The sequence below is a fragment of the Sinocyclocheilus grahami genome, unplaced genomic scaffold (assembly GCF_001515645.1).
Source record: "Sinocyclocheilus grahami isolate Dianchi unplaced genomic scaffold, SAMN03320097.WGS_v1.1 scaffold813.1, whole genome shotgun sequence".
Lineage (NCBI taxonomy): Eukaryota > Metazoa > Chordata > Actinopteri > Cypriniformes > Cyprinidae > Sinocyclocheilus > Sinocyclocheilus grahami.
In genome coordinates, this window is record NW_015505992.1 from 109,752 (window position 1) to 122,133 (window position 12,382).

General features: G+C 37.4%; 1 protein-coding gene across 1 annotated transcript in view; it reads left to right on the plus strand.

The window, feature by feature from the left end:
- The window catches only part of LOC107562221 (tensin-1-like), a 121,738-nt gene that overhangs the window by 99,084 nt on the left and 10,272 nt on the right, over positions 1–12,382 (plus strand). Inside the window, exons 14-21 of the mRNA XM_016246827.1 lie at positions 817–882; positions 5,770–7,293; positions 8,471–8,548; positions 9,383–9,570; positions 9,761–9,836; positions 10,521–10,604; positions 10,887–10,913; positions 11,326–11,473. Coding sequence (XP_016102313.1) covers positions 817–882; positions 5,770–7,293; positions 8,471–8,548; positions 9,383–9,570; positions 9,761–9,836; positions 10,521–10,604; positions 10,887–10,913; positions 11,326–11,473 — 2,191 coding nt within the window. The remainder of the gene's footprint in view (positions 1–816; positions 883–5,769; positions 7,294–8,470; positions 8,549–9,382; positions 9,571–9,760; positions 9,837–10,520; positions 10,605–10,886; positions 10,914–11,325; positions 11,474–12,382) is intronic.

The window sequence follows — 12,382 nt, forward strand, 5'->3', positions numbered from 1 at the left end:
TATATATATGAACAAAATGTATGGAGGTGCATGATCATCTAATCCTGCCAATAACAACACAAGATACATATACCAGTAGAGAAGGCTGCTTACCTCACTCTAGTGATAATTTTTCCGGCATACCCTCCGCCACTCCATCTCAACCTTTATGTCCATTTTACTAATTTGTCCAGGGGTGCTTAGAGTTTAAGCCAAGCTTGGTAAGCCAAATATGTTTAACTTTATCGCACTGGAAGGTTATAAATGACCATGTCATGTGACATGTCATTTGGATCTAAATTAAAAAGCAATATAAATTGGAATGTTATCAGACCCTAAACAGAACATATGATCTGACAGAGAAATTGAGACACAAAGCAAAGACAGATTTTTTCAAATGCAGGCTCCGTGATCATAGTCCAGCAAAGAAAAGAGCAGACACCAAAAAAACATGGCTTTTAAAAGGAAGAAAGAGTCTGTGAGACTTCTAAAGTTAAAGGACACTTTGTACTTCTTGGTTTAAATCTCAAACCTCTTTCTACACATTTCCATTTGTGTGTTTCAGTTAAAGCGTGTGTGGTGTCTGTGTGTTTGTATTCCTATGACAGAGACAGAGGGGTGCTCTGGGACAGTATAGCCACCAGGGCTTGTTTACAGCTCAGGCTCCCATATATGGCTGCTGCACAGCTTCATGGCATTTTTGGAATGACTGAGAGGGAAGTGTGTGGAACAGAGAGAGAGAGAGAGAGGTGACTGTGACACTTGGTCAGAGTGACTCACAAAAGAGAGCAACTCAGATTAATGAACTAGATATCTGTCCCTGTCAATGGTGAGCAGTGCTATATACACTTCTTGGAATCAGGACTGAATTTGAATTAGATTTTCCATTGGGCTTGAAAGTAGGTAAGTCTTAAAGAGGAAGTAGCCTCATTCAAAGTAATCTACTCATTCTCAAAGCATGTACTGTATCTGTGCGAGTTCAATTACTAGGTGTGATTTTTATGTTCTGCTACTGTGTATCTTTTTTGTGGATTTTAAAAGATAATTTTGTCAGATTTTTCTGCAAAATGTTCAGTATTTGTAAATCTAGAAGTGAGTTCTGAACTAAACAGTACTTGCTGAAATTACCATCAATAATTTCTGAATCTCATTTGATACTGTGTTACAATTTGGACATTGAGAAAATTCAGCTCTTCATCTATTTGTTGGATCTGTTCTTGAATCTAAGACTAAAATCTCGGTAATCTAAAAACGGCTTTTACATGTGTTCAGTTCCTCTAGTTTAAATATGCTAGCTTTTATTAAAACCTAAGACAAAGATTAAAAAAGATTACTGTACAGTACAGTACCTTTTTAGTGGAAGATATTTTATATGTTGTTTGTGCTCCTTAAAGCACTTTAGCCAGTGTGATTACAGATTTAAAGGGTCTTGTCACAGGTATGGTAAAATTTTGACAATCACCTGTGATATGTTTTGAGATACTTTTTTTGTCCCACCTCTTTTCTGAGATAATGATTTTTAGTGACGTTTTTTTTGTTTTTCTGTAGGCCTTTTCTATTATTTTTTAAAGCTATGCAAGTATGTTTTTACAGTGCATTACTGTCATGTTAACTTTTATGAATTCAAAAATCTGAGCTCACATTGAATAGACAACACAGAAAGTTTCACAATTTTGAAGCATTTAAAGCAAATAAATGTTATGAGGTAAATAAATGTCAATAAAGATAAATATTTAATAATTTATTTACTAGATCATTATTTCTCTGTCACTTAACAAATGTAAGCAAATGTCCTTTGCAAAAGACATATTTGCTTCCACTGAAGGACACAAGATGCTATATTGGAATATTCTCTAATCATGCTAAGATAGCATGGACCATCAGGTTTGGCATTATCTTATTCATGCAAGTTTGAGTGCATACTGTAAATGCAAATAATTCTGAAATTCATATAGTTTTATGTGTTTTTCCAAGTACTTTTTGGACCCCAACTGGACGCTGTTTGGGGCTGGGGCTTTAGCTGCTCCGTATCACAACCTTCTTAAAAATCAGCTATTAAGTCAGCTGTGAGCACCTGTAAAATCTGTAATTATCATAAGCAGAGCTAGGGGTGGGCCAGAGGGGTGCTGGACCCAGCAGAAAATTTGACTGCAATTCCCTGTCCTGTGTTTGTTTGTGTTTGTATTTGTATTTGTATTTGTATTTGTGTTTGTGTTTGTGTGTGTGTGTGTGTGTGTGTGTGTGTGTGTGTGTGTGTGATGATAGGATGTTATGCTGAATGTGAATGAGCTGTGCTGTTTTACTGAGCAGCAGCTGGATCGCTATGTGACTTCATGTTGAATATAGCCCACCCCCACCCCATCTGTTTTAACTCTTACAGTGTCTTGTCTCTTGGGCTTTCTCATGTCATTGCCATTTCTGTCAGCTTACCATTTAATTTCTGTGAATTGTCATAATACACTCACCCCTCATGTACAGTATGTCTGTCTATCTGTCTGTCTGTCTGTCTGTCTGTCAGTTAGCCATTCTGTATTTCTGCCTAGCTGTCTACATGTCTACACTCTAAAAAATGCTGGGTTGTTTCAACCCAACTTCGGGACAAATATGGATTAACCCAACTTTTGGGTTAAAAATGTAATGTAAAAATTTAACCCAGTGTTTGAGTTAGTCCATATTTGACCCAAAGTTGGGTTTAAACACCCCAGCATTTTTTAGAGTATACTTCCCACCTCAAATTCTTTTTTCAACCTCTCCCTGGTTTTTTTTTTCCTCTTTGTCCTTCTGTTATTTATTAGAATATACTTATCTTTCACTCTCTTTTTATAAATGTTGCCAGTATAACATGATCATGGTATGTTGAACTGCAGTGGCCCTCTGCCTCTTCTCTCTCTTGACCAACACTTTGGCATTATTTACCCATGATATCATTCCCTTGGCCCTAACCTAATGCCATGGCTGTTGCTAGACAGACTTAGTAAAACTTGGTCATCATCATGGCAAGTAGGTTTGTGCATATTTTCTGAACCCCAAACAACAAACATTCATTAGTTGCACAATACTACTTAGGTTCTTAACATGTCATTTTCCAGTTCATAGCATACGCTTCTTTACCAAGGCAGTGTGCCAATTACCAGGGCTGGGAGAACACACTGATGATTGGGCAATTGTGGAATCTTAAATAAAGTATAAATATAAATAAATGTTATAGTTGCTATTTCATTTGCCTGGGCTCAAACCTGCAACCTTGTTTCTAGTCTATTAGCCCATTAGACCTCCACTATCAATGATTTATAATTAATATAACCTAATTTTAAAGTAAAATAATAAATAAATACATTTCATTTAAATTAAATATACAATTAATTATTGTAACGTAGTTGATGGAAGAAGAAATTGTGGGTCTAATCACAGTGAATTTTACAAAAACACAAGACTCAATACAATACAAAAACAAGAGTATGGTTGAAGGTGTACAGCACGGTAGTGCAAAATTTTCATTTATGAGTCCGACATAGCTATGTTTAATAAATTATCTAGAAAACAGCAATGATTGGGTCGGTGGGGTGGAGCTGAGAATCATTGGCATAGTGAATGAGATTTTATATTTGTGGCAGATAGAATCCAGAGGGAACAAACCATGTAAAGAGAGAACAATAGAGGCCCTAAGATGGTTCCCTAGGGAACACCACATGTGATAGTCACAGATGATGAGAAAAAATTGTCCATATTAATAGAAAATGTCCTCTATAATTTATACCAGTCAGAGAGCTAGAGACTGAAAACCTGCCTACATCATTCCAGTCGTTAAGATGGATTTCAAAAGACTATAAATCAACATAGAACTGCCAGCTAGACAGCAAAGGAAATCAGTAATTACTGCCATCATCACTTTAGTTAATTTAAGGCAGACTTTAAAATTATTCTTACAATTTAATTAGTAACAGTTTTAATATTGGTTTGGTAGCATATTGAAAAAAAATTAATCATACCATTTATTCAAAAAACACATAGCAGTTACACTTTATTTTACAGTACATGTACTTACCCAAGACAGTACTGGGTAGTATAAGGTAACTACATGGGTTAAGGTTAGGTTAGGGAGTAAGTTCAGGGTTAGTACCTATAGTTATTACCCAGTAATTGTAATTGCTATAATAAGTACATAGTATGTACACACAGAACAGGACTGTAAAATAAAGTGATACCCACATTACTTGTATAACACATACTATATAATTATATCATATTTAGCATTATGTTAGAGTTAGAGTTATACTTTTGTCCTTTGCAGGAAATGTGTCTTGGACTCAAAGCTGCAGCAGGACACAACAACCACACAAAACAGCAACAACAACAATATTTGTTAGTTAAAATACCACCATTATTACTGCAATTTACTATTATAAATCCTAATAGATACAGGTTTAAAATAATTCTTATAGCGATTATTTACATTTCTATCATGACAAATCTCTGAATAGTTTAACATTAATGACAGTATTAATGTATTTGGTCTTGGCTGAATGTATTTGGTCTTGGCTGAGTAATTATGGAGACTTGCTACTGCCAGTACATACACAGACACACTGCTAGGTACATGTAAGACATACTGCTGCTGCACAAATAGCATACATGAAATTATCCATAACAGATCTATAGTGGTGGAGGTGGGGAAGGTTAAGGATTTTGTGCTGCAAGACTTAACCAAACTATTAAAATGTTGAGCTGCGTTGCTGCAGATGGAACAGAGACAAATCTGCTTGTGTCATGTAGTGAATAATGTGAGAGCAGCAGATTGCGTTAAGGACCTATTAGCCTGCACAATCTAGAGTTTCATCACAGAACTAGACGTTCATTTTAATGACATGAGGATGAGCTCCCCTATCTCAGTTTTGTTTCTCTCAAAGATTTTTCTCTCTACAACCTTTCTGTTGCATTTAAAAACTACAGATTGTGAAAAGTTCTATACAAATAAAACTTGACTTAAAGACTTAAAGAGGCAAACCACTTTAATTAAAAATAGAAAAGAAAAAGACTAAGACAAAAGAAAAAAGAGCAAAATCAAATTTGTGGCTTTCATCAAAACAGTATTTATAAATGCAAAAATAAAAATATGACTTTTAAGTTCAGTTGCTGCCTTACATTTTTAAGTTTAATCAAATAGAATTAAGTTGAAAATGGTTCAATTAATTTGATGAGTTAAAGTAATGGAAAACATATGTTGACATGACTTGATTGTCATTTTGTAGAGCATACACATGAAACACACAAGACATTCAACCACATTTCCATTAGCCAACTGGAAATTTCATCCACTAAATCTTCACTGGAAGAGAATGAAAATATATGTTTTACGTTATCTATGTTAAAGCAGAAGCTTTCAAACTACAAAAAAAAAAATATAATAATAATATATATTTTTTAGATTGAAGGACTTTTTTTGAAGGACTTGAACATTTTGAAGGGCTGTGTGTGAGTGAATGAATTTGAGTGAGTGAAAAATCCATTATTTCATAGATTTTTTGTTAATAACTAATTAAATTTGGACTCCATTGTCAAAGCTATTGTATGACTTCAGATAAGGTACTGAATGTAGAGGATGTGTTGTACATACCATTTTAAGAATATTGCACAATAAAGAATGTATAGGTTAAATGGCATTTCATAAGGGTCAGCAAATGATAGCATAAGTTTCATTTTTGAGTAAACTGGATTAGAGAAAACTTAATAAGTTATAATATAGAGTTATTCTATAATATTCCTGAGACATTTTTATAACCTCTTTTTCAGATTTTGCTCAAGGTCCAGTAGACTGCAGCCTTTACTTCCGGGTTCAGAAGAAAGACTCCCTTGAGGGAATTGTGTCTGCCAATGGTGCTTATTCAACTGACCGTGCTCCTCCTGTAGTTGAACATGCACTTCCTCTTCCGGTTGCCAACCATCCACTACCAGCTGCAGACCACGCCCTTTCTGTCAGCAGTGACTCAGGAAACTCTACTGCTTCTGTTAAGACAGACCGCACAGATGATGCTCAACAGTCTTTGTCATCCTCAGGGCCTGTGAGCCAAGCTCCCCCCGAGACTGCAATTAGCCCTTGTGAGAACCGAGAGTTGGAACAGCTTCTGAGTGGGTCAGAGGGACCACCACTTCTCCCTCATCAGAATTTCCTCTCTTTTGCCAACACAAGCCCAGGGGTTGGAGTGCGGCACCTTGTGCCTGCCCAGGTCCACGTTAACGGACAAGCAGGTGCTGAGCAAGAAACTGACATTATTGAGTACGAGTTACCAGAAAGCCAAGTGGGAGATAACAGTGCAGGCAGTCTTGGCACATTCTCCTCTTTTGAGGGTCAAAATACACCAGCTGACAGCAAACCAGTCTCTGAGTCCACCGTAGTAGAAGTAGACAGGCAACGTGGGAATTTCCTAGAGCGGAGGCCTAAAAAGGAGATGCCTGTGCACCAGCTTCGAGGGTCATCATCAGCACATGGACTGATAGAGTACAGTGGGCAGAACGAAGGAATGTATCGCTCACAGTCATATGGTGGCCTGATGCTGGATGGAGGACTTCGGTACTTGCCACAAGCTCCTGAACGTAACACCAGTAGCCGAGATGCAGTGCAACGAGGGCTCAGTGCTTGGCATCAATATGGTCTTGTGGATGACCCCTTCTTTGGCTCAGATAGTGCCCTTCCGAACTTCCCAACTCGTGGAGGTGGATCACAGCAGGATCTAGAACAGTCTATAGATGCCCTAAGCATGCTCATGCTTGACTTGGAGCCTTCACATACACCATTTCCCAAATCTCAGAGTGCTCCCGCAGGTGAGAACATCTCAGCTTTCCAACCACCCTTTGCCCAGACACTAGTCAGACCTTCCTACCAGGCTGACCAGGCCATCTATAGTGTCACTGGTGGCCCACCTCTCTCTTCCTCTGCCAGTTTTGGACAGTCCTCACAAAGATCATCACCTGCTTACCCAATGACTCCACTATCTGAGCATCATCAGAGGGGTTACCAGTCCCCTCAGGCCCTTTCACCTATCTATCAGCAAGATCCCTACAGTATCCGTGGAGGTTCAGTCACAACACCATCCCCAACTTTATCCCTCCCATCTCCAATCAAGCCCCAGTATGTCTACCCAGGAAGCAGAGAGGTGTCTTACTCTCCAGACCTTCAGGGTACATTCCCAGGCCCTCAAAAAAGCTACAGCACATCGTCATCCCCACTCCCCTCAGTTACCATTGTAAAAGAACCTGAGCCAAAGTCTGAGGAGGAGATCCTAAACCTTGAGGGACTTGTCGCCCACCGTGTGGCAGGTGAGGAAGAAGGAAATTGTGGTCTGAGTGCATGGCTTTTGCTGCATATATAAGATGACTGAAACTGAAAAAGTTTCCACTAAAATCTGTAAAAAAATCTATAGATTATGTGATGCATTTTTTTGGTTTTGCTTTTGTATTTTTGAGAAAACTATAAAAAATTGACAAAAAAATTATAAGCTGAAGCTGGCATGGATTTATTATGGTTCATTATTAAAGTTTGTAAGCGACAGCTTGATGGATAATCAGGATATGACTCTACCAGCCTCATTTTGATGGCATTATAGCGTGCCGTTTAGTTTAGCCTGTTTCTGGCTTCATTTATCAGTCTCATACAAAGTGCAGCATCTAATATTAAGCCATATTTGACAAAAAAAGAAAAGACAATGCACCAAGCCCTGGTAACCTAATGGAGCCATAGTAATGTGAACAAGTTTGCTCATATCTTGATTTAGTCCTGTAGATCAAACATACACATTGGGAAAAGTCCCTGCAAGTATGTCCCACTGCATAGATAAACAATGAAGACATGTTCTAATACTGAACTATAAATGTGACCTAAACACTAAAGATTGATGAAAGAGGATTGTAAAGGTGTCATCACATCTCATGTTGATATAGAGTATTCTTGGCAGACACTCACATTGTCCGCTGTGTAGGAGTGAATAGCTGCAGAGATGTAAGTCACCATTGACCAGAATAGACCTTACCACACTGTGCTTCAGCTACCATGCATTCTCTGGCTTGAACAGCAGATTATTGATATTACAGGAAAATACATAGGAGCACCACTCTCTGGCAGTGAATGGAATTGCTCGAACAGGATTTCTATCAAACATATTCTAATGAGACTGTTGTGTCTCTAGTGCTTAGTAGACCACTATATCATTCTGGGAATTTGATTATTTACTCACATGGAAAGTCATGTACAATTATACAAACATATTCTTGTAAACAGTACAGTTTGTAATGTAGCACTGTATTTTAAAGAAATATGTTGACACCCAGAAAGTAGGATTCATATTCACCCTTCCTTCATTCTTCTTGTTTTTCCCCCCATTTCTGTCTATCTCTGCTTTGGTATATGGATCACCCCTCACACCACTGATTCCCAACCTGCACCTTTATACTCCTCCTCTTCTTCTGCTTCAACCCATTCCATCATTCCTCAACCCAGAGTACAACGCCCGCATCCGGGGCATCTCAAAGAGCATGTCCTTCCAGCCCGAACATCATCGTTCCTATTCCTTTTCTGGTTTGTCCCCTCTCACACCTCCACTTCTCCACTTCCTCCACTCCTTTCTGTTCTCTTTCTACATCTCTGTTATCTTATTTTGCCTGTTTCTTTGGGGTTTCTTTATATGAAATTGTTAAAGGGCCAATTGCTGAATGTATGCAGGAAAATATAGTGAACCTTTAAGTGTCAAACATTTTGTTATAATTATTATTAGGAGTCAGAGTCATTATTTTGTTTATTGGGTCATTATTATTGGGATCCCAGTTCAAAGTCATCAATAATACCACATATTGGGGTATAACTTCTAAACCATACTGTATGTCACAGATTATTTCAATTTTATAGCACTGTAATCCTTAGGTCATGCTGAACACAAATTTTTATATGATTTCATGACCGTCTAGAAGTCTTTCACCATATTGGATTTTGGCAAGAACTTTTGTTACCTATTTTTCTTGGTCGTTTGCACTGAACTGAATAAAAATGATGTAGGAAGAGTCTCAATATCAATAATTATCACAAACATGTTAAAGTTTAAATTCAACATGGATTTTAATAATTTTCCTTTTAATTAAATGACTATAACTTTTGAATGCAACCAGCTATTATCACAAATGTACACATACTGTATGTAAGACCTGAATCTGAGGAGGTTTCAGTCATCAAAAACATACTGTAGCCACTAGAGACCAATGAATGATGCAGGGCCTGACCTATTTTAGTAAAACAGCTATAATTATTGATATAATCCTTAATCTAATGACACTTAAGCTATTTGGCTGAAAAGTTAAAATTGTACCCTCCTGACACATGAACTTCATTTGCTTTAAGAACTTTTTCCATGTTCTTTAGGAACACATTCGCGTACAGTAACCCCAGATGAAGCCATGCCAACTATGCGCCGACGAACCACCAGTGAAAGCCAGTACCTCAGCAGCCAAAATGACAGTGCAGCCCACAGGGTGTGCTCTCCACTGAAACCTGTCTCTCCAGACTTTGCCAACACAATTGCAATGAACCCAGGTGGACAACCCAAGGAGGTATATAATAAGGGATAAATTGTGGAGATAGATGTTTCACGTTATCATTTCATTTAACATTGTAATGTTTTAAATAAGTTATTGTAAAGTGTTTTTACTTCTCTTAGTTGTATTACTGTATATAGCATGTATTGGGTATTGTTATACATTACACTTTAATATTTTGTTATCCTATATGTTTCCCTTTCAGAAAACTGTGCATAGCTACAGGGAGGCCTTTGAGGAGATGGAATCAGCTCCTTTTAATCCTACCCACAGTAGTGCTGGTGAGACACATCCCCTGACATCTACCTTTCCTGTATCACCCAAAACCTTGCCACAGACCCCCTAGTTTAACCTGTGCAAGTTTAGCCTCCCTGCATAAAGAGTGTTCACTGTTCAGTCGTAATTTAAATCATAACGATTCAAATCATTGCTGTGTTAATATACAACAAAAATACATATTATGAACAGTTACAATTCTGTCATGACATTAGGTAAGAAAAGTAAAGCTAAATCGAATGAATTTGCATTGAATGCAGAACTTGCATAGAATGTTTACAAATAACTATTATATGCTGTGACAGGGCAGGCTGCAGGTGAAAAACTATTTTGTGGCAAGGTTAGGCTGAACTCATAATGCTTTAATGCCTTACCCTGACTTGATTGATTGATTGATTGATTGATTGATTGTTCAGCATGTTTAGAGATGTGAGGAGCATTCCATAGTCTGTGACAGTAATAACTGATGTTGTAACTACCTTTCATATTAGTTAAATACTTTACATGTGTATATTGTAAGTTGTTTAGCTCCTTCTCACAAAGCTAGTGATTTAAGAGAAATAAGACTTAAAGTCACTTATATTTCATATTATTAGCACTTTTAAAGTTAATTTCTGTGTTTTTAAAGTGTCCTTTTTGTGGCTTTTGAACGCTTGAACCTAACAATTAAAGGATTTTTATTTAAATAGGCCGTTCTGGTCAGGCCGCTCTTTCAGCCACAGGACTGAAGGCACAGAACCCTACAGAAGCTCTGGTACAACAAAGCAGTTCAGGTGAGTACCTGTAAAACCCGTTTGGTCCACTGTCCACTTACATATATTTTCCAATTTTGTCATCATTTAATAAGTAGACTGCTTGGTTTATTAACCATTACATGGCCAGTAGTGTTCAGAAATACCCCTCTGCCCCACCCCTCTCATCCATCTACAGTGCTAATTTCTGTCACTGTCCTCCTGCTGTTCATTCCCATCACATGTACACTGTTATTATTCTCTTCCCCTTTTAAAAAAAACTGTCATTGCTCCTCTTTCTCTTTTTATGCCTGCTGCTATCAGATTCTGATTCTAGTGATGATATAGAAGGTAAGAGTATTTTGAAATGACAGTGGAAAACCTTTCCATGAATGCTACACTCTCCTTCCTGCACACATTCACTCCTGTTAACTCCTGCAAACCCTCTTGTATATGTGGGTTTTTTAAAACTTGTATTTCATTATTATAGTGTCAACAATATTGTGCCAAAAGGCTCTGCTCTGTAACTCGAAGTTTTTTGCTATTTTAAAGTCATATTTTAATGTTATGTGGAATAAAATTATACTTAGCTTTCCAAGGTCAGCCATATTGCCTGCCCGCCATTTTAAATTTTGTTGAAAACATACAATTTTGAACTCATCCTAGAGCTTTCATTACATCATCCCAAAATTTGTGTCATATAATGTTGCGGCAGTGGCAGTGCAAAGTCATTCACAGCTCTTTTTTTTCTTATTTCTTATAGAGCAACATGGTTTTGTGGGAAAAGGAGACAGAGGAGGAGGATTGATTTCTCCTTTGCAGTATCAATACTCTCCTGCTTTTGAAAGACCAGTTGCTCCTGCCCACAGTTTCAACCCACCTCAAGCAGTTAACAATGCTAGTTCTGATAGGTAAGTGTTATCTGAACACTGTCCCTTTTTTTCAAATTTAACATATATGTATGTAATGTATTTGTCTGATTGAATGTATATGATTAATTTTATATGATTAATTTTATATTTTATATGACGTGCTGAAATCGCATTTGGTCTCGTACTGTATCGCGTACCTTGTCAGTGTCGTGCGCTTTGCTTGGCCATTTGTTGTGATAAACAGGAAAGTGTGTTCAAGCGCCAGCAAAACACAGTGTAAAGAAATACTCTTTGAGAGAAGCAGTCAATCAGCAGAAGTTAAAAGCAGCTCGTTAGTGTATTTATTTATTTTCTCAGTGTTTAGTGCAGTTGTCGTTGCTAGGAAATGCTTGTTTTGTTTACTGTGTGGAGACGTGCTGAAATCGCATTTGGTCTCGTACTGTATCGCGTACCTTGTCAGTATCGTGTGCTTTGCTTGGCCATTTTGTTGTGATAAACAGGAAAGTGTGTTCAAGTGCCAGCAAAACAGTGTAAAGAAATACTCTTTGTGAGAAGCAGTCAATCAGCAGAAGTTTAAAGCAGCTTAGCTTTGTAACGAATCAGCTCATGAGGAAATATGAATAATTAACCATAAATATTTATAATTAATTATTCATATTTTAGATCCGCTGTAGATATTTAGCTGACCTCTCAGGGTCAACTGTCTTGTCAATTCTAAGAACGTTAGTTTCCTGGTTAAGGGAAATAACTTTCTTACTGTACAATTCTACAAAAGCTTGTAGCATAAATCTGCATGATTAAGTGACTCCAGTTATGAGCAAACAATGAACAACGTCAAGTGTGATACAAGTAAGGTTTTATTAACTACATAAACACTTAAACTAGTCTAACATACTACATAAACACATAAACTGGTCTAACATACACATACACACACACACACACACA